This window comes from Neoarius graeffei, chromosome 7, assembly GCF_027579695.1.
Source record: "Neoarius graeffei isolate fNeoGra1 chromosome 7, fNeoGra1.pri, whole genome shotgun sequence".
Classification (NCBI taxonomy): domain Eukaryota; kingdom Metazoa; phylum Chordata; class Actinopteri; order Siluriformes; family Ariidae; genus Neoarius; species Neoarius graeffei.
This window is the reverse complement of record NC_083575.1, coordinates 26,507,570-26,527,341: the sequence shown is the minus strand read 5'-3', so window position 1 is coordinate 26,527,341 and position 19,772 is coordinate 26,507,570. Positions and strand designations below refer to the sequence as shown.

The 19,772-nt window shown below is 41.2% G+C and overlaps 1 protein-coding gene across 1 annotated transcript in view; it reads right to left on the bottom strand.

The window, feature by feature from the left end:
- csmd1a (CUB and Sushi multiple domains 1a) overlaps window positions 1–19,772 on the bottom strand; it is an 800,422-nt gene that overhangs the window by 276,736 nt on the left and 503,914 nt on the right. Inside the window, exon 23 of the mRNA XM_060924925.1 lies at window positions 2,921–3,112. Coding sequence (XP_060780908.1) covers window positions 2,921–3,112 — 192 coding nt within the window. The remainder of the gene's footprint in view (window positions 1–2,920; window positions 3,113–19,772) is intronic.

Below are 19,772 nucleotides of genomic sequence, written 5' to 3'. Positions count from 1 at the left end.
AGATTCAGTTCATGGACAGATGTCCTGACATTTTCCTTTAGAATTTGCTGGTATAATTCAGAATTCATTGTTCCATGAATGGTGGCAAGCCATACTGGCCCAGATGCAGCAAAACAGGCCCAATCCATGACACTACCACCACCATGTTTCACAGATGGGATAAGGTTCTTATGCTGGAATGCAGTGTTTTCCTTTCTCCAAACATAACGCTTCTCATTTAAACCAAAAAGTTCTATTTTGGTCTCATCCATCCACAAAACATTTTTCCAATAGCCTTCTGGCTTGTCCACGTGATCTTTAGCAAACTGCAGACGAGCAGCAATGTTCTTTTTGGAGAGCAGTGGCTTTCTCCTTGCAACCCTGCCATGCACACCATTGTTGTTCAGTGTTCTCCTGATGGTGGACTCATGAACATTAGCCAATGTGAGAGAGGCCTTCAGCTGCTTAGAAGTGACCCTGGGGTCCTTTGTGACCTCGCTGACTATTACACGCCTTGCTCTTGGAGTGATCTTTGTTGGTTGACCACTCCAGGGGAGAGTAACAATGGTCTTGAATTTCCTCCATTTGTACACAATCTGTCTGACTGTGGATTGGTGGAGTCCAAACTCTTTAGAGATAGTTTTGTAACCTTTTCCAGCCTGATGAGCATCAACAACGCTTTTTCTGAGGTCCTCAGAAATCTCCTTTGTTCGTGCCATGATACATTTAAACAAACGTGTTGTGAAGATCAGACTTTGATAGATCCCTGTCCTTTAAATAAAACAGGGTGCCCACTCACACCTGATTGCCATCCCATTGATTGAAAACACCTGACTCTAACTTCACCTTCAAATTAACTGCTAATCCTAGAGGTTCACATACTTTTGCCATTCACAGATATGTAATATTGGATCATTTTCCTCAATAAATAATGAATGAATGAACCCTTTATTATCACTGTTACCAGTGAAATTGACCATCAACCTGTCCTTACAGAGGGGGAACAGGACAGGAAGACAGGGATAAAAGAAAAAGAAACACAGTAGTAACATGAGGAAAGATGAGGAAAAAAAGAACACCCCCCCCCCCACTATGCTCCTATCAAGAGTACAGTGTGGGAGCATTTAAAAACCTCCGCACAAGCACACAATAACACAAGTACACTTTAAAACACGGGACTTGACGGGGGGAAAGGAGGGGGCAATCAGGGGTGGGGGGGCGGGGGGAGGGGAGGAGGTAGAGGTAACCCAGCACAAGCAAGCATCCGTCCGCTCCTGCAGCCATGAGGACACTGGTCACGCAACCGCTTGTCACACTGGGGGCGAAAAACGGCGACTGCGGAAAATTGGGGAAGGAATGCGAAGAATGCGAGTGTGTCTCCCAGCAGTGACCTTCTGGGGGAAATGTTTTCCCAGCAATGGCCTTGATCGAGGCCGGTGTTGTTCAGGGAGCCGAATGTCGATAAGATAGAGATTGTTTGGTCTTTCGAACAGACACAGTCTTTACACATCCACACCACTCGTCCATATCTGTCCATTTCGTCCATTCTGTTCAATTCAATTCAATTTGGTCTCCGAAATACTTATGCCTTGCAAAGCCGAAAGCGTCTCCAAGATGACAACCATGTTGTGGTTCAAGTTCTGCCACAGTCTGAGTGCCGACAGCTTTGCCCACCGCTTCAATCATATCGGGCAGCTTTGTGGAACTTTGAACAGATGTCATCGTTGTCTGATTTCCTCGATATACCAGGGCAATGCCTAATCTAATCAGCAAAAGTCTGGTAATCATGGTTCCGAATAGGTAGATACCTTCAATGTCCTTCACAGACGTTCCGGCAGGACAGGTGGGTTCCCCCGAACCCAGGCTTCTCATCGAGAAAACTGTGTCAATTTCGTTAAGAGACCAGTTTATCAAATCCATGCTTTTTTAGTTTAGAAATTCAATGCGGAGAGAGTTTCTCAAAAAAAAAAATAGGCAGACGAGACAAAACAAAGAGCACAAGCAGGAAAAAAAGGAGAGGAGAGGAGAGCAGAGCAGAGCAGAGAAATGCGACCGCCTTCCGTGAGAACACGGAGAAAAAAGAAGTGACCAAGTATAATATTTTTGTCTCATTTGTTTAACTGGGTTCTCTTTATCTACTTTTAGGACTTGTGTGAAAATCTGATGATGTTTTGGGTCATATTTATGCAGAAATATAGAAAATTTTAAAGGGTTCACTAATTTTCAAGCACCACTGTGCGTATACACACACACACACACACAGACACACACATTCATATATTAGATTAGATTAGATAGAACTTTATTGATCCCTTTGGGAGGGTTCCCTCAGGGAAATTAAGATTCCAGCAGCATCATTACAGGATAAACAGAGAATAGAAAATAGAGAAAAACTTCTAGATAAATTATATATATATGAATGTGTGTGTGTGTGTGTGTGTGTGTGTGTGTGTATGTATATGATATATCCATCCCTATGATGATAGTTTTCATTTAAATTTTTAGACTTTGTAGTTTCACATTGAGGAAAAAGTACTGACATGAATAATCTTCGCTTCATTTTTCTACTTCCCAAAAACCTGCCATTTTAGCATGGATGTGTTGACATTTTATATCCACTGTATAATATAATTTAAATTGTTTATCATCATAAAGGTCTAGTTATGGTAAGGTACAGCTGCAGTAGTCTTTTTTTTATGGCTTCACTAAAATGAAAGTGCAATCAAGATAACTATAAATTTGCCTGAAATCTGGTTACCGCATGGTCTCAATTCATTAAAATTTTTATGAGACAACAGTTATGGTTATGGTTAGTAGTAGACTTAATTGTCACAGTTTGTTCTCAAATTCCTTCATATAAAACATAACAAAACTATTCATGCTTGTTAGAACTCCACCGGGCAGTGTTTCCAGATGTGATGAGATGCTGCAATGATCTCACCGATGCATGATGGCAGAGGTTTGTCCCAAACGCGTCTGTCTCCGCTCAGGCAGGTCAGTGTGCTACTGCCATGCAGTGTGTAACCAGGATTACAGCTGTACAGAACAAACGTGTTGGCAAAATGGCCATCGTCCTGGATCTTGTAGCCGTAGTTAGGAGTGCCTGGCTCTTCACATTTCACAAGGTCAAAGCCTGGGAAAGGGGACAGAACAAAAAAAAAGAAAAAGGCTGGGCGAGGCTATTTTTTGCTGAATCACGGTCTGCTGATTGCATATTCAAGGAGTCTTTCACATTACCGTAGCAACCAGAATAAAACAGTGCATCAGTGTTTTGAACAGGATCTGTGATAAAGAATAAGAGTACCTGGGAAAAGAGTATCCACAGACAAAGTATTTAAAGAGAATGAGAAGTTTGCACAAAACCCTGATAGTTCAATAAATCTACATGAACATGCATGACTGGAATTGGGCAGAAACAGCTTGAAATTGTATACCTGAACACTGCCATTTCAAGACCCGTTGCTTGACTTATATAAATATAGATCCAGAAATACCTTAGTCATGTCCGTGCAAGATAATAAGTTGAACTACTAGTTGAAGAATCAGAAGTTACATTGCACAAGTAGTAGTAGCTCAGTGTGTAAAGCTCTGAGCTCCCAATCAGAAGGTCGATCAGTTCAACCCCTGCAGGGATGGCGCTAGGCTTTTTGGTTCTGGGTCCAGGGACCCACATGACTGGCCAAATCAGGGTCCCTGGCATTTTTTTTTTGTGGGTCCCAAATATTTTATACAGTGTCTTGCAAAAGTATTCATCTCCCCGGTGTTTGTCCTGTTTTGTCGCATTACAAGCTGGAATTACAATGGATTTCTGGGGGGTAAGCACCATTTGATTTCCACAAGATGCCTACCATTTCAGAGGTGAAAATTGTTGTTTTATTGTGAGACAAATAATAATTAAGATGAAAAAACAAATCTGGAGTGTGCATAGGTATTCACTCCCCAAAGACAATCCTTTGTAGAGCCACCTTTTGCTACAATTACAGCTGCAAGTCTCTTGGGGTATATTTTGTCACATTACAAGCTGGAATTAAAATGGATTTTTGGGGGGTTAACACCATTTGATTTACACAAGATGCCTACCACTTTAAAGGTGCACTTTTTTTTATTGTGACACAAACAATAATTAAGATGAAAAAACAGAAATTTGGAGTGCGTATTCACCCCTCCCAAAGTCAATACTTTATAGAGCCACCTTTTGCTACAATTACAGCTGCAAGTCTCTTGGGGTATGTCTCTATTAGCTTAGCAAATCTAGCCACTGGGATTTTTGCCCATTCCTCAAGGTAAAACTGCTCCAACTCCTTCAAGTTAGATGGGTTGTGCTGGTGTACAGCAATCTTCAAGTTAGGCCACAGATTCTCAATTGGATTGATGTCTGGGCTTTGATTAGGCCATTCCAAGACATTTAAATGTTTCCCTTTAAACCACTCCAGTGTAGCTTTAGCAGTATGTTTAGGGTCATTGTCCTGCTGGAACATGAACCTTCGTCCCAGTCTTAAACCTCTGGCCGACTCAAACAGGTTTTCCTCCAGAATTGTCCTGTATTTAGTGCCATCCATCTTTTCTTCAGTCCTGACCAGCTTTCCTGTCCCTGCAGATGAAAAACATCCCCACAGTATGATGCTGCCACCACTATGCTTCACTGTAGGAATGGTGTTCTCAGGGTGTTTGCGCCACATGTGGCGTTTCCCACGATGGCCAAAAAGATCAATTTTAGTCTCATTTGACCAGAGAATCTTTTTCCATGTGGTTGGGGAGTCTGCCACATGCTGTTGGGCAAACTCCAAACGTGTTTTCTTCAGCAATGACTTTTTTCTGGCCACTCTTCCATCAAGCCCCACTCTGTGGGGTGTACAGCTTAAAGTGGTCCCATGGACAGATACTCCCATCTCCACTGTGGATCTTTGCAGCTCTTTCAGTGTTATCTTTAGTGTCTTTGCTGCATCTCTGATTAATGCCCTCCTTGCCCGGTTTGTGAGTTTTGGTGGGCGGCCTTCTCTTGTCAGGTTTGTAGTAGTGCCATGTTCTTTCCATTTTGCTGACCTGTTTGGAGGCTCCTTGGTTCTCATGTTGTTGCTTAGTAGTGTTGCAGAGTCAGGGTCCTTCCAGAACAGGTTGATTTATACAGACATCATGTGACAGATCATATGACACTTTGATTGCACACAGGTAGATCTTAATCAACTAATTATGTGACTTATGAAGTGAACTGATTGGACCAGCTCGTATTTAGTGGTTTCATACGAAAGGGGGTGAATACACACTCCGGATTTCTGTTTTTTCATCTTATTTATTGTTTGTGTCACAATAAAACAGCAATGTGCACCTTTAAAGTGGTAGGCATGTTGTGTAAATCAAATGGTGCTAACCATCCAAAGATCCATTTAATTCCAGCTTGTAATGTGATAAAACAGGACAAACACTAAGTGGGATGAATACTTTTGCAAGACATTGTGTGTATATATATATATATATATATATATATATATATATATATATATATATATATATAAATAACGTAAGTGTGATGTCAGTGCATGGCAACTATGATGTTATGACCTTTTCATTCTGCTCACTTTTGCTTTGTTTGTTAAACAACTTACTGTAACAGATCGGCCAAGACAATCGGGAAAAATTCTTCAAGGAAGAGCCCTGCGTCCCAGGACGCATTAAAATTCTAAACATGCATTTTTTTGGCATTTTTGTGTGTAAAAATGCACGATTTCTGCATTAACACGATCCGTGCCCTGGTACTGCCACTGCTGGACATGAACAAACTGTCATTTTCAGCATTAATAAACCATAAGGAACGTTAAAGTAACAATCACAGTTAACACATGCATTCATTGACATTGTCTAAGCATGTGAAATGGTCTCCAGATGTATATACTGGAAACTGTTAGTCAGACTTTTCTTCTAATTTTTCGCCAGTGAAAACCACAAACACGTTTATAAAAGTGTTGGTTCATATTAGTCACTGTACGCTTATTATTTTTTTTTACTGATTGTTGTTTGTTCGTGTTAACTCATATAACGATGTACCGGTACCTTAAGTGAGCATTAATGTATAGTTTTACCCAGTCGGAAGGAGACGTGTGTGGAATAATGAGCTTCTCTGCACACTCACTTCACACTTCCAGACTTGGTGATAATATTTAATGTGCTTCACTGACAGCTCCTTTCACTCTCTGTTAATATCCATACACAGGGACACTGTTCCATGCACTTATTTTGTCACTCACTCTATTAAATATGTGAGAAACGTTGGGTTCTTTTTTTTTTTGCTTTATTTTTTCTTCCTCCCCTTGTTGGTGAACCAAAAACTGCCAAAAAAGAAAGAAAGAAAAAAGAACCCCTATACTTTCAAAATCAACCCACAGACTGACTTTTGCTTAATAATAACATAAAGCTTGCTCCATAAAAATATCACCTGCCCACCACAGTCACCATTACAGCCCTGAGCAGGCCATTTCGAATTAATATTGGTCCAACATATGCTTGAGTGAAAGATCATCTTTTATCTGTTCATTTGCCCTGTAACTGTGGAACGCATTTTATCTCCCATGTTCTAGCTGCATGCTGAAGCACTTCCATGGGTCTCATAAAAGCAGACGACCTGGAACAGAGCACGGGTTGAACTATTACACTGCTTCACAGCACACACAGACAGTGGACATGTAGGAAAATGGTTATTTTATCACCATCTCTTCTTTATTAGTGTCATTATTTTTTTTCCATGGAAAGGACAGCATAATCTGCATTATACTATTATTATTATACCATATTGCTGTTAAATTTTCGAATCTGAAAGTGTGGATGAATTTTTCAGTAGCTCATATGATTCTATCCACATTCACTGGATATGAGCAATCGCACGTTCTGATTGGCTACTCTACTACTAGGATATCAGCTCATATCTCGTGAGTAGAGAAAAAAAAATATGGTGGATCGTGTTGCTGAACCAACCGAGGACGGAATAAAACCTCTACTCGCAAACAAAACCCCCAAAAATACAAAATAAAGCAACAAAATACGGAATGAAAGTATTTGAGGGCGGTACCCCGCCTTTCCCCCGTGGTCAGCTGGGATAGGCTCCAGCTCGCCTGCAACCCTGTAGAACAGGATAAAGCGGCTACAGATGATGAGATGAGATGAAGTATTTGATTGTAAAAACATATCTTTTTTTTTATTTTTCAAGAATTATTATAGCACTTTTCACAAATTGATTCTGTCATTTTGCCGGTTTGTTTACATTCTAAGCGGAAATTATTTTGTCAGACGTTTTGCATTAAAGGAACAGTCCACCGTACTTCCATAATGAAATATGCTCTTATCTGAATTGAGACGAGCTGCTCCGTACCTCTCCGAGCTTTGCGCGACCTCCCAGTCAGTCTGAGCTCAGATATCAATGCGCTGCCGAAGCGCGCAGAAGGTGTTAGTACGCCTGTCATTATAGTGCGGACTTTCCATAGCATAGAAAATCGCTACGTTTCAATTTGTGTAACTGAACTTGTTTCACGTCACTGGTCATATAAACCTATGTAAACAGGAAAAACGTGGAAGAGTTTGGTCGCATCTAACTACAGCCCCAAAAAATACCATTGGCCATACTGAGCCTAGCTACATTGCTAACAGGAGTGACAGCGCGTCTGACTGACTGGGAGGTCGCACAAAGCTCGGAGAGGTACGGAGCAGCTCGTCTCAATTCAGATAAGAGCATATTTCATTATGGAAGTACGGTGGACTGTTCCTTTAAGTTTTTATTTATCAAATTTGCAAAACATGAAAATTAAAATGCTCTGTTTCTCAAAATCCAGTGAATGTGGATCGAATAAAACAATTATTTCACTCAACCTCATCGTACATGGCTTAGCCAACTCGGCACTACGCGCCTTGTTGGCGATCAGCTCATGTACAACTCGATTTCGTGGAATAACTTTTAACTATATCATTCCTGGCAGCTTGAACCAATCTGGCCATTTTTCGCTGACCTCTCTTATTAACAAGGTGTTTGTTTCCACCCACAGAACTGTTGCTCACTCAATGATGTTTTTTGTTTTTCGCACCATTCTGTGTCAACTCCAGAGAGTGTTGTGTGTGAAAACCCCAGAAGATCAGTAGTTTCTGACTCAAACCGGTCCATCTGGCTCAAACCAACACCCATGCCACAGTGAATTGTTAATTATATGGTTTTTTAAGAGTAATTGTGGCATGTGCAAAAGTTTAAACACCTTTCAGTTGTGTTAAGTCTCAGAATGTTACTAGTCATGATGATTTCTTTTTTCGGAAGAACGCCGAGACCGGAAGCTTTCTTTTTCTCTCCTCCTGTGTAAAGTCCACAAGCGGAGGCCATCTGATCTGCTTTAATATCAACAGATCTTCATTTAAGGTACGTGAATCTTTTCATCATGGCACACCTTCAGCCTGTTCAGTGTGCTGAGTGCAGGATGTTTAGTCATTCTTCCTCCGTCACTAGCGATAGCTCTATTAGCTTTACTTGTGATAAGTGCAGATTAGTTAGCTCTCTGACGGAGAAGATTTCAGTGCTAGAAGCGCGTGTCCAGGCTTTAGAGCAGGTTAGTGAGCGTGAGAACAGTGTAGTTTCTGTTAGGGAAAGTCTGGACGCCCTAGGTGGAGTTAGCAATCCCCCAACTCCGGCATTAGAGCCCTTACAGCGGGGCGAATGGGTGACGGCTCGGCGGCATAAGCGTAGAGCCAAAGCTACCGCTGAGGCTCGCCCACGGGAGCACCACTCCTCTCCGCGTCACGTGTCGAACAGGTTTGCTCTCCTTAGTGATGCACCCACTGAGAAACCTGAAAGAGCTCTGGTTATAGGGGACTCTATCATACGGCACATGAAATTAGCTCAGCCTTTAGGGGCACCAGCAGCTTTAGTCAGGTGTATACCGGGAGCCAGGCCGCCGGACATAGCAGGTAATCTTAGGGTCCTAGGCAAGCACAGGTTCTCAAAGATAGTTATCCATGCAGGAGCTAATGATATACGCCTTCGTCAGTCTGAGGTTACTAAGAGTAACTTTGTAGAGGTGTTTAAATTAGCGAAGGCGATGTCCGATGCTGTAGTATGCTCTGGCCCCATCCCAATGCGGCGTGGCGATGTAGCTTACAGCAGGTTATGGTCGCTGAACTGCTGGCTGTCCAGGTGGTGCTCTGAAAACAGTGTGGGCTTTATAGATAATTGGGCTAATTTTGAGGGCAAGGCTGGCCTGTTAGGGCGGGACGGTATCCATCCCACTCGGGAAGGTGCTGCTCTCATTTCCTGCAGCATAGGTCATAGTCTCAGAACAGGCCTAGTTAATTTCTGACAATCCAGAGCCAAGGCCAGGGAGCAGACGAACAGGCTAAACCGACTGTCTGCTAGCTGCACAGAGTCGTCACTCAGGGCCCACTACATCGAGACTGTGTCTGTTCCCCGAGCTCAACAAAAAGGTAGAAATTTTCAGAGAGTTTGTTCCATTAACCTAATCAATATAAAATTATATCATACTGACTGTACAGCTGCTGCCAGCACCTTTGATCTAAAGGTGGGGCTATTAAATATTAGATCTCTTACATCTAAAGCGCTAATGGTTAATGAACTCATTACTGATCAGGAGTTTAATGTACTGTGTTTAACAGAAACATGGATTAAGCCAAATGAATATATAGCATTAAATGAAGCGAGTCCTCCTGGATACAGTTATATACACCAGCCTCGTCTAACTGGCAGAGGAGGAGGCGTCGCGGTTATTTAGAATGATTATCTAGGTGTAACACACAAACCTGGTTATAAATTTAATACATTTGAAGTTCTTCATACTCATATAATGTATGTAGCCTCGAAAAATAAGTCTACCCAGTTAATTCCATTGCTTATTTTTTACAGGCCCCCGGGGCCATATTCTGAGTTTCTTTCTGAATTTGCAGATTTTATCTCAGATTTGGTTATTTCCTTAGACAAAGCTTTAGTTGTCGGAGATTTTAATATTCACTTCGATAACCCAGAAGACCCTTTAAAAACAGCGTTTGTGTCCATCTTAGATTCAGTCGGGATTAAGCAGAATGTCATAGGACCGACCCATAATGGTGGTCACACCCTTGATCTAATACTAACATTCAGATTAAACGTAGACAATATAGTCATACTTCCACAGTCTGAAGTTATCTCAGATCATTGTCTCATCTCATTCAAAATATGTCTGAGTAATAATATATGCACCTCATCACGCTAGTGTATTAAACGTACTTTCACGTCAACTACTGCACAGAGCTTTATAAATGATCTCCCAGAGCTGGCAACTTTGATTGGGTCACTGTCAGCCCCTGCACAACTTGATCAGGCAACTGAATGCTTAGAGTCAACATTCCGCTATACTTTAGATAATGTTGCTCCTCTAAAAAGGAAAATGGTCAGAGACAAAAAATTAGCACCCTGGTATAATGATGACACTCGCACATTAAAACAGACCACTCGAAAATTGGAACGTAAATGGCGTCAAACAAAATTGGTAGTGTTCAAATTAGCTTGGAAGGAGAGCTTCCTGAAGTATAGAAAAGCTCTTAGTGCTGCGAGATCAACATATTTCTCCTACCTAATAGAAGATAACAAAAATAATCCTAGATTCCTATTTAATACTGTAGCAAAATTAACCAGGAATAAGTCCACTATCAACACATGCACACCTGCAGTATGTAGTAGCAACGACTTCATGAATTTTTTTAATGACAAAATTGAGAATATCCGACAAAAAATTCAAACTACTAATTTAAGGTTAGACAATGAAAGTGACCTTGTAGTTAACAATATAACTGTATCAGATCATCAGTTAGAATGTTTTACTCCCCTAAAAGAAACTGAATTACTTTCATTAATCTCTACATCAAAAGCCTCAACTTGCGTACTAGATCCCTTACCGACACATCTATTCAAACAGATAATGCCTGGAGTAATTGAACTGCTTCTAAAAATAATAAATTCTTCTCTTATGATTGGCTATGTACCCAAATCCTTTAAACTAGCAGTTATCAAACCCCTGATTAAAAAACCTGACCTTGATCCCTGTCAGCTGTCCAATTATCGGCCAATATCAAACCTCCCCTTTATCTCCAAGATCCTTGAAAAAGCTGTGGCACAGCAGTTATGCTCATATTTACATAGGAATAACATCCATGAAATGTATCAGTCAGGATTTAGACCTCATCATAGCACAGAGACAGCACTGGTTAAAGTAGTAAGCGACCTACTGTTGGCGTCTGATCAGGGCTGTGTCTCGCTACTTGTGTTGCTTGACCTTAGTGCAGCATTTGATACCACTGATCATTCCATTCTTCTGGATAGACTAGAAAATGTTGTGGGAGTTAAGGGAATGGCCCTCTCCTGGCTCAGGTCTTATCTAACTGATCGTTATCAGTATGTTGATATAAATGGTGATATTTCTAGACGTACCGAGGTAAAGTTTGGTGTTCCACAAGGTTCTGTCTTGGGTCCACTGCTTTTTTCTCTATATATGTTACCTCTGGGCGATATTATTCGTAAACATTGTATTTGTTTCCACTGTTATGCTGATGACACACAGTTGTATGTCTCTGCAAAACCTGATGAGAGACACCAGCTTAATAAAATTGAGGAATGTGTTAAGGACATTAGACACTGGATGCTTATAAATTTCCTTCTGCTTAACTCTGACAAGACTGAAGTACTTGTGCTAGGACCACATACAGCTAGAAATACGTTTTCTGATTACACAGTAACTCTGGATGGCCTTTCTGTTTCTTCACGTGCAGCAGTAAAAGACCTCGGAGTGATTATTGACCCCAGTCTTTCATTCGAAACTCACATTGATAACATCACCCGGATAGCTTTCTTTCATCTCAGAAATATTGCAAAGATAAGAAATTTAATGTCATTGCATGATGCAGAAAAACTAGTCCATGCTTTCGTTACCTCCAGGTTGGATTATTGTAATGCCTTACTGTCTGGATGTTCCAATAAGTGCATAAACAAGCTCCAGTTAGTTCAAAATGCCGCAGCAAGAGTCCTTACTAGAACTAGAAAATATGACCACATCACGCCTGTCTTATCCACACTGCATTGGCTCCCAATCAAATTTCGTATTGATTATAAAATACTACTATTGACCTTTAAAGCACTAAATGGTCTCGCACCACAGTACCTGAGTGAACTTCTGCTCCTCTATGACCCGCCACGCCTACTTAGATCAAAAGGTGCAGGCTATCTGCTGGTACCTCGTATAGTGAAGGCTACATCAGGGGGCAGAGCCTTTTCTTACAAAGCCCCACTGTTATGGAACAGCCTTCCAAGTAATGTTCGGGAATCAGACACAGTCTCAGCATTTAAGTCTAGGCTGAAAACATATCTGTTTAGTCAAGCCTTTTGTTAATGGTGTTTATGAGGTAAAGGAGTAGATCTGGAGGGTCCTCAGACATAGAGTGTTTTGGTAAACTGGGATGTATGGATGCTGTCAGTCCCCACTCGCTTGCTCACTCGAGTTTGTTGACGGTGTAGTGGCTGGCTGCTTTATGTCCCGGGGCTCCCTCATGCCTGTGTTACCTTCTGGCTCTCTCCTTTTAGTTATGCTGTCATAGTTAGTTGCCGGAGTCCCTGCTTGTACTCGGTGCAATATGTATACTGTTCCTACTTATTCAGGTGACATTGGGCATACCTAACCACCTGTGTTTTCTTTCTCTCCCCCCCACCCCAAATCTGTCCCTCTGAGTTACATGGAGTCAACAGGAAATCTTTTGGTGGAGATGGTGGGGACCTCGACTGGCTATCGTAGCCTGCAGGGAATCAGCCGTCAGACATTCTGTCGCATGTCCCAGACCCGGTGAAATGTAACTGAATTGTCTTGGCCAGGCCTAAGGGTCCCATCTGCATCTCATCATTGCTGAGGAGTGTGCTCCCATCACCCAATCAAGCATCCAGCCAGAGCAGGTCATGATATATTTTTTACCATATTAACATGCCATTGTGTGTTATGCCTGATGTAAAGACTCTCGTCTCTGCGAGCCTACCACACAGATTTAACACTTGTCATTTTTAGGGCATACCTAACAACGTGTTTTCTTTCTCTCTCTCTCCCCCCCCCAATCTGTCCCTCTGAGTTACATGTTGATCCTGGGATTGAGATGCTGGCCTCTTCTGCCCCTCGGACCTGCTTGATCCATCCTGGTGCCCGGTGTCTGGTCGGAGTTTTATCGCCCCACTCCTGTGAAGGACGGCCCCATGAGGACAGTTGAGGGTTATACCTGTTAAAACTGTTAATATTATAGTCAGGCTGTCTGTTGTTGCCCAAATGAGGATGGGTTCCCTTTTGAGTCTGGTTCCTCTCGAGGTTTCTTCCTCATGTCGTCTGAGGGAGTTTTTCCTTGCCACCGTCGCCACAGGCTTGCTCATTGGGGACAGATTAGGGATAAAATTAGCTCATGTTTTAAGTCGTTCAAATTCTGTAAAGCTGCTTTGCGACAATGTTTATTGTTAAAAGCGCTGTACAAATAAACTTGATTTGATTTGATTATGCCAATTAGTTATTATGCCAAGAACCAGTGACCCATTAGGACTCATTAGGTAGGTCAATAGTTGTTAAAAAAAAAGCCTTAAAACTTCGAGGATAGCCCCTGACTTGAACATCATCATCACTGAATTATCATCATCACTAAACACTAACATCAAAATATCCAGGTAGAGCTTAAGCATGCTGTGCTTGCAAGCCGGACCAAGAATATCTCTGAGCTAGAAATGTTCTGCAAGGAAGAGTGGGTGAAAACTCATTAAGCAAGAATCAAAAGACTCCTAGCCGGTGACAAAAAGTGTTTTCAAGCAGTGATATCGGCTAAAGCAGGTGTTACTAAGCACTGACTTAGGATGATATTCAAACTTTTGTACATGCCACAATTACTTTCTTTGAAGAAGAAGAGTTTGTTCATCAAATATAAAGTAATTGTACATTAATATTTGCATCAATAGTCAACAAAATGTATAATTTGGCCAGGTGCGCCCAAATTTTTGCATACAACCATATGGTGATGTCTGTAAGTAGACGTTTATTTAACTTTTATGTTACGAGTCTCCACTGTCTCTAAAGTATCTGCACTTTGTAACGGTTAGCAAGTTTTCCACAACTAGGGAAAGTCTTTACACTTTCCAGTTTCCCAGTAATATTTTTAAATTTTACCCTTAAAGTGAAGCTGGACCTAACTTGTCTTGTGGATGTTCCACAATATTAAATGTAACTATAAATGGTTAAATAGTGTCATGTATTAATAAAGCAATCTTTGGCAAATCACAGTGATTTTATAAGTGGAATAAAACACTTCAGGAAGTGCTGTGTATTATATCGCACAACTCCGTCATGGATTCTTTTCCTATAATGGCACATCCTGAAGTGTTTTCTCCAACCCCAAATCAGAAAAAAAGTCAGGACGGTATGTTGAAATTAAAACTGAAAACAATGATTTGTAAATAATATTTTCCATGCATTGCACTCAACACAACAGCACATAATTTGATATTTTACCTCATTAATTTTTTTTTTGACGCACATCTAAATTTTGATCCTTGCAACACATTAAAAAAAAAAAAAAAAAAGTCAGGACCATAAAGTACTTTGTAATGTCGCTGTTCCTTTTTACGACACTTAAAAGATGTTTAGGGACTGAACACACCAAGTGATTAAACGTTTCAGATGTGATTTTGTCCCATATTTCCTGTAAACAAGTCTTAAGGTGTGCAACAGTACGAGGTCGTCGCTGTCATATTTTTCATTTCAAACATTCTCTATTGGGGATAGAGGGGACTGGCACCCTCTTCTTCTACACCCATGTCTTTGTAATGTGTGCAGAATGTGGTTTTGCATTGTCTTGTTGAAATAACCCTGGAAAAGATGTCGTCTTGAAGGCAGCATATGTTGCTCAGAAATCTCAATGTACTTTCTGCATTCATGCTGCCATCACAGAAGTGCAAGTTACCTTTGCCAAGGGCACTGACACAACCCCATACCATGACAGACCCTGACTTTTGGACTGGTTGCTGGTAACAGTCTGGATAGTCCTTTTTGTCTTTGATCCAGAGCCCAAGAAGTGAATTTCTGACAAAAAAAAGGACTGGAATACTGATTTGTCGAACCACAGTACACACACACACACACACACACACACACACACGTGTATATATTTTAGATGAATGACGGTTCTTGATGCAGTGCCTTCTGAGGGATTGGGGATCACAAGTGTTCAGCTTAGGCTTGTGGCCTTGCCCTTGACATACCAAAATTCCTCCAGATTTCCTGAATCGTTTAATGATATTATGTACGGGCGGCACGGTGGTGTAGTGGTTAGCGCTGTCGCCTCACAGCAAGAAGGTCCGGGTTCGAGCCCCGTGGCCGGCGAGGGCTTTTCTGTGCGGAGTTTGCATGTTCTCCCCGTGTCCGCGTGGGTTTCCTCCGGGTGCTCCGGTTTCCCCCACAGTCCAAAGACATGCAGGTTAGGTTAACTGGTGACTCTAAATTGACCGTGAGTGTGAATGGTTGTCTGTGTCTATGTGTCAGCCCTGTGATGACCTGGCGACTTGTCCAGGGTGTACCCCGCCTTTCGCCTGTAGTCAGCTGGGATAGGCTCCAGCTTGCCTGCGACCCTGTAGAACAGGATAAAGCGGCTAGAGATAATGAGATGAGATGAGATATTATGCACTGTAGAAGGTGAAATATCCAAATCCCTTCATATGTTTCTTTGTGGATCATTGTTTTTAAAACATTTTAATTATTTTCCAAGTATAAAATCGCATTTGTTGAGTTGAAATCCTCGCCTCATCTTTGCTCCTCAAAGACTAGGCCTTTCCTGGAATCTGATTTTGTACCAAATCATGATTACAATCACCTGCTGACATCACCTGTTTCAAAATCACATCATCATTAGCTCATCCAGCCTATCGGCGATGAACTTATGCCATCATGTGTTGTCCGTCGTCTGTTGTCCACATTTCAGGAAAATCGCTTCTTCTCCTTCAGTTCTTCATTGATTTTTATTCTTTTTGGCAGGAAGGTGGGTCTGCCTGGGGCGCATATAGCGTCTACCCAAATTTGCATAATTGCAATTAATAATGAAAATCTGGAGTAATTAAGCCTTAACGAGCAATTTACACACAAATCGGATCTTCTCCCTCAATTCTTCACTGATTTTGATTCTTTCTGGCATGAAGGTAGGGGTACCTCGGGTGCATATAATGTCTACCCAGATTTGCTGAATTACAATTATTAATGAAGTTATGGACTAATTACTAGCTCTAAATTTCCCCCATCACAACTTTTTTTGGAATATGTTGCCAGCCTGAAACGCAGGAATGAATGTACAGTGGTGCTTGAAAGTTTGTGAACCCTTTAGAATTTTCTATATGTCTGCATAAATATGACCTAAACTATCAGCAGATTTTCACACAAGTCCTAAAAGTAGATAAAGAGAACCCAGTTAAACAAATGAGACAAAAATATTATACTTGGTCATTTATTTATTGAGGAAAATGATCCAATATTACATATCTGTGAGTAGCAAAAGTATGTGAACCTTTGCTTTCAGTATCTGGTGTGACCCCCTTGTGCAGCAATAACTGCAACTAAACGTTTGCGGTAACTGTTGATCAGTCCTGCACACCGGCTTGGAGGAATTTTAGCCCATTCCTCTGTACAGAACAGCTTCAACTCTGGGATGTTGGTGGGTTTCCTCACATGAACTGCTTGCTTCAGGTCCTTCCACAACATTTCGATTGGATTAAGGTTAGGACTTTGACTTGGCCATTCCAAAACATAAACTTTATTCTTCTTTAACCATTCTCTGGTAGAACGACTGTTTTGGGTTGTTGTCTTCCTGCATGACCCACCTTCTCTTGAGATTCAGTTCATGGACAGATGACCTGACATTTTCCTTTAGAATTTGCTGGTATAATTCAGAATTCATTGTTCCATCAATGGTGGCAAGCCATACTGGCCCAGATGCAGCAAAACAGGCCCAAACCATGATACTACCACCACCATGTTTCACAGATGGAATAAGGTTCTTATGCTGGAATGCGGTGTTTTCCTTTCTCCAAACATAACACTTCTCATTTAAACCAAAAAGTTCTATTTTGGTCTCATCCGTTCACAAAACATTTTTCCAATAGCCTTCTGGCTTGTCCATGTGATCTTTAGCAAACTGCAGACGAGCAGCAACGTTCTTTTTGGAGAGCAGTGGCTTTCTCCTTGCAACCCTGCCATGCACACCATTGTTGTTCAGTCTTCTCCTGATGATAGACTCATGAACATTAGCCAATGTGAGAGAGGCCTTCAGTTGCTTAGAAGTTACCCTGGGGTCCTTTGTGACCTCGCCGATTATTACACGCGTTGCTCTTGGAGTGATCTTTGTTGGTCGACCACTCCTGGGGAGGGTAACAATGGTCTTGAATTTCCTCCATTTGTATACAATCTGTCTGACTGTGGATTGGTGGAGTCCAAACTCTTTAGAGATGGTTTTGTAATCTTTTCCAGCTTGATGAGCATCACCAATGCTTTTTCTGAGGTCCTCAGAAATCTCCTTTGTTCGTGCCATGATACACTTCCACAAACATGTGTTGTGAAGATCAGACTTTGATAGATCCCTGTTCTTTAAATAAAACAGGGTGCCCACTCACACCTGATTGTCATCCCATTGATCGAAAACACCTGACTCTAATTTCACCTTCAAATTAACTGCTAATCCTAGAGGTTCACATACTTTTGCCACTCACAGATATGGAATATTGGATCATTTTCCTCAATAAATAAATGACCAAGTATAATATTTTTGTCTCATTTGTTTAACTGGGTTCTCTTTATCTACAACCCCGATTCCAAAAAAGTTGGGACAAAGTACAAATTGTAAATAAAAACGGAATGCAATAATTTACAAATCTCAAAAACTGATATTCTATTCACAATAGAACATAGACAACATATCAAATGTCGAAAGTGAGACATTTTGAAATTTCATGCCAAATATTGGCTCATTTGAAATTTCATGACAGCAACACATCTCAAAAAAGTTGGGACGGGGCAATAAGAGGCTGGAAAAGTTAAAGGTACAAAAAAGGAACAGCTGGAGGACCAAATTGCAACTCATTAGGTCAATTGGCAATAGGTCATTAACATGACCGGGTATAAAAAGAGCATCTTGGAGTGGCAGCGGCTCTCAGAAGTAAAGATGGGAAGAGGATCACCAATCCCCCTAATTCTGTGCCGACAAATAGTGGAGCAATATCAGAAAGGAGTTTGACAGTGTAAAATTGCAAAGAGTTTGAACATATCATCATCTACAGTGCATAATATCATCAAAAGATTCAGAGAATCTGGAAGAATCTCTGTGCGTAAGGGTCAAGGCCGGAAAACCATACTGGGTGCCCGTGATCTTCGGGCCCTTAGACGGCACGGCATCACATACAGGCATGCTTCTGTATTGGAAATCACAAAATGGGCTCAGGAATATTTCCAGAGAATATTATCTGTGAACACAATTCACCGTGCCATCCGCTGTTGCCAGCTAAAACTCTATAGTTCAAAGAAGAAGGCATATCTAAACATGATCCAGAAGCGCAGACATCTTCTCTGGGCCAAGGCTCATTTAAAATGGACTGTGGCAAAGTGGAAAACTGTTCTGTGGTCAGACGAATCAAAATTTGAAGTTCTTTATGGAAATCAGGGACGTCGTGTCATTCGGACTAAAGAGGAGAAGGACGACCCAAGTTGTTATCAGCGCTCAGTTCAGAAGCCTGCATCTCTGATGGTATGGGGTTGCATTAGTGCGTGTGGCATGGGCAGCCTAAACATCTGGAAAGACACCATCAATGCTGAAAGGTATATCCAGGTTCTAGAGCAACATATGCTCCCATCCAGATGACGTCTCTTTCAGGGAAGACCTTGCATTTTCCAACATGACAATGCCAAACCACATACTGCATCAATTACAGCATCATGGCTGTGTAGAAGAAGGGTCCGGGTACTGAACTGGCCAGCCTGCAGTCCAGATCTTTCACCCATAGAAAACATTTGGCGCATCATAAAACTGAAGCTACGACAAAAAAGACGTAAGACAGTTGAACAACTAGAATCCTACATTAGACAAGAATGGGTTAACATTCCTATCCCTAAACTTGAGCAACTTGTCTCCTCAGTCCCCAGACGTTTACAGACTGTTGTAAAGAGAAAAGGGGATGTCTCACAGTGGTAAACATGGCCTTGTCCCAACTTTTTTGAGATGCGTTGTTGTCATGAAATTTAAAATCACCTAATTTTTCTCTTTAAATGATACATTTTCTCAGTTTAAACATTTGATATGTCATCTATGTTCTATTCTGAATAAAATATGGAATTTTGAAACTTCCACATCATTGCATTCCATTTTTATTTACAATTTGTACTTTGTCCCAACTTTTTTGGAATCGGGGTTGTACTTCCAGGACTTGTGTGAAAATCTGATGATGTTTTAGGTCATATTTATGCAGAAATATAGAAAATTCTAAAGGGTTCACAAACTTTCAAGCACCACCGTATATTAATAAACAAAATGAAGTTGATGAGACAAAACAGGAAATATCTTGGGCTCCTACTGTCTGCAATGAACTACAAGTCAAAGTATATTTAGAAATCACTGCTTCCTTTTTCAATTTGCATTTTCCGTACCGTTCAAACTTTTCTGATTTGGAGTTATACTTAGATATCAAACAATTAGCTGTATAATAGCAGCAACTGCAAATGGTCAGATATTAATTATTC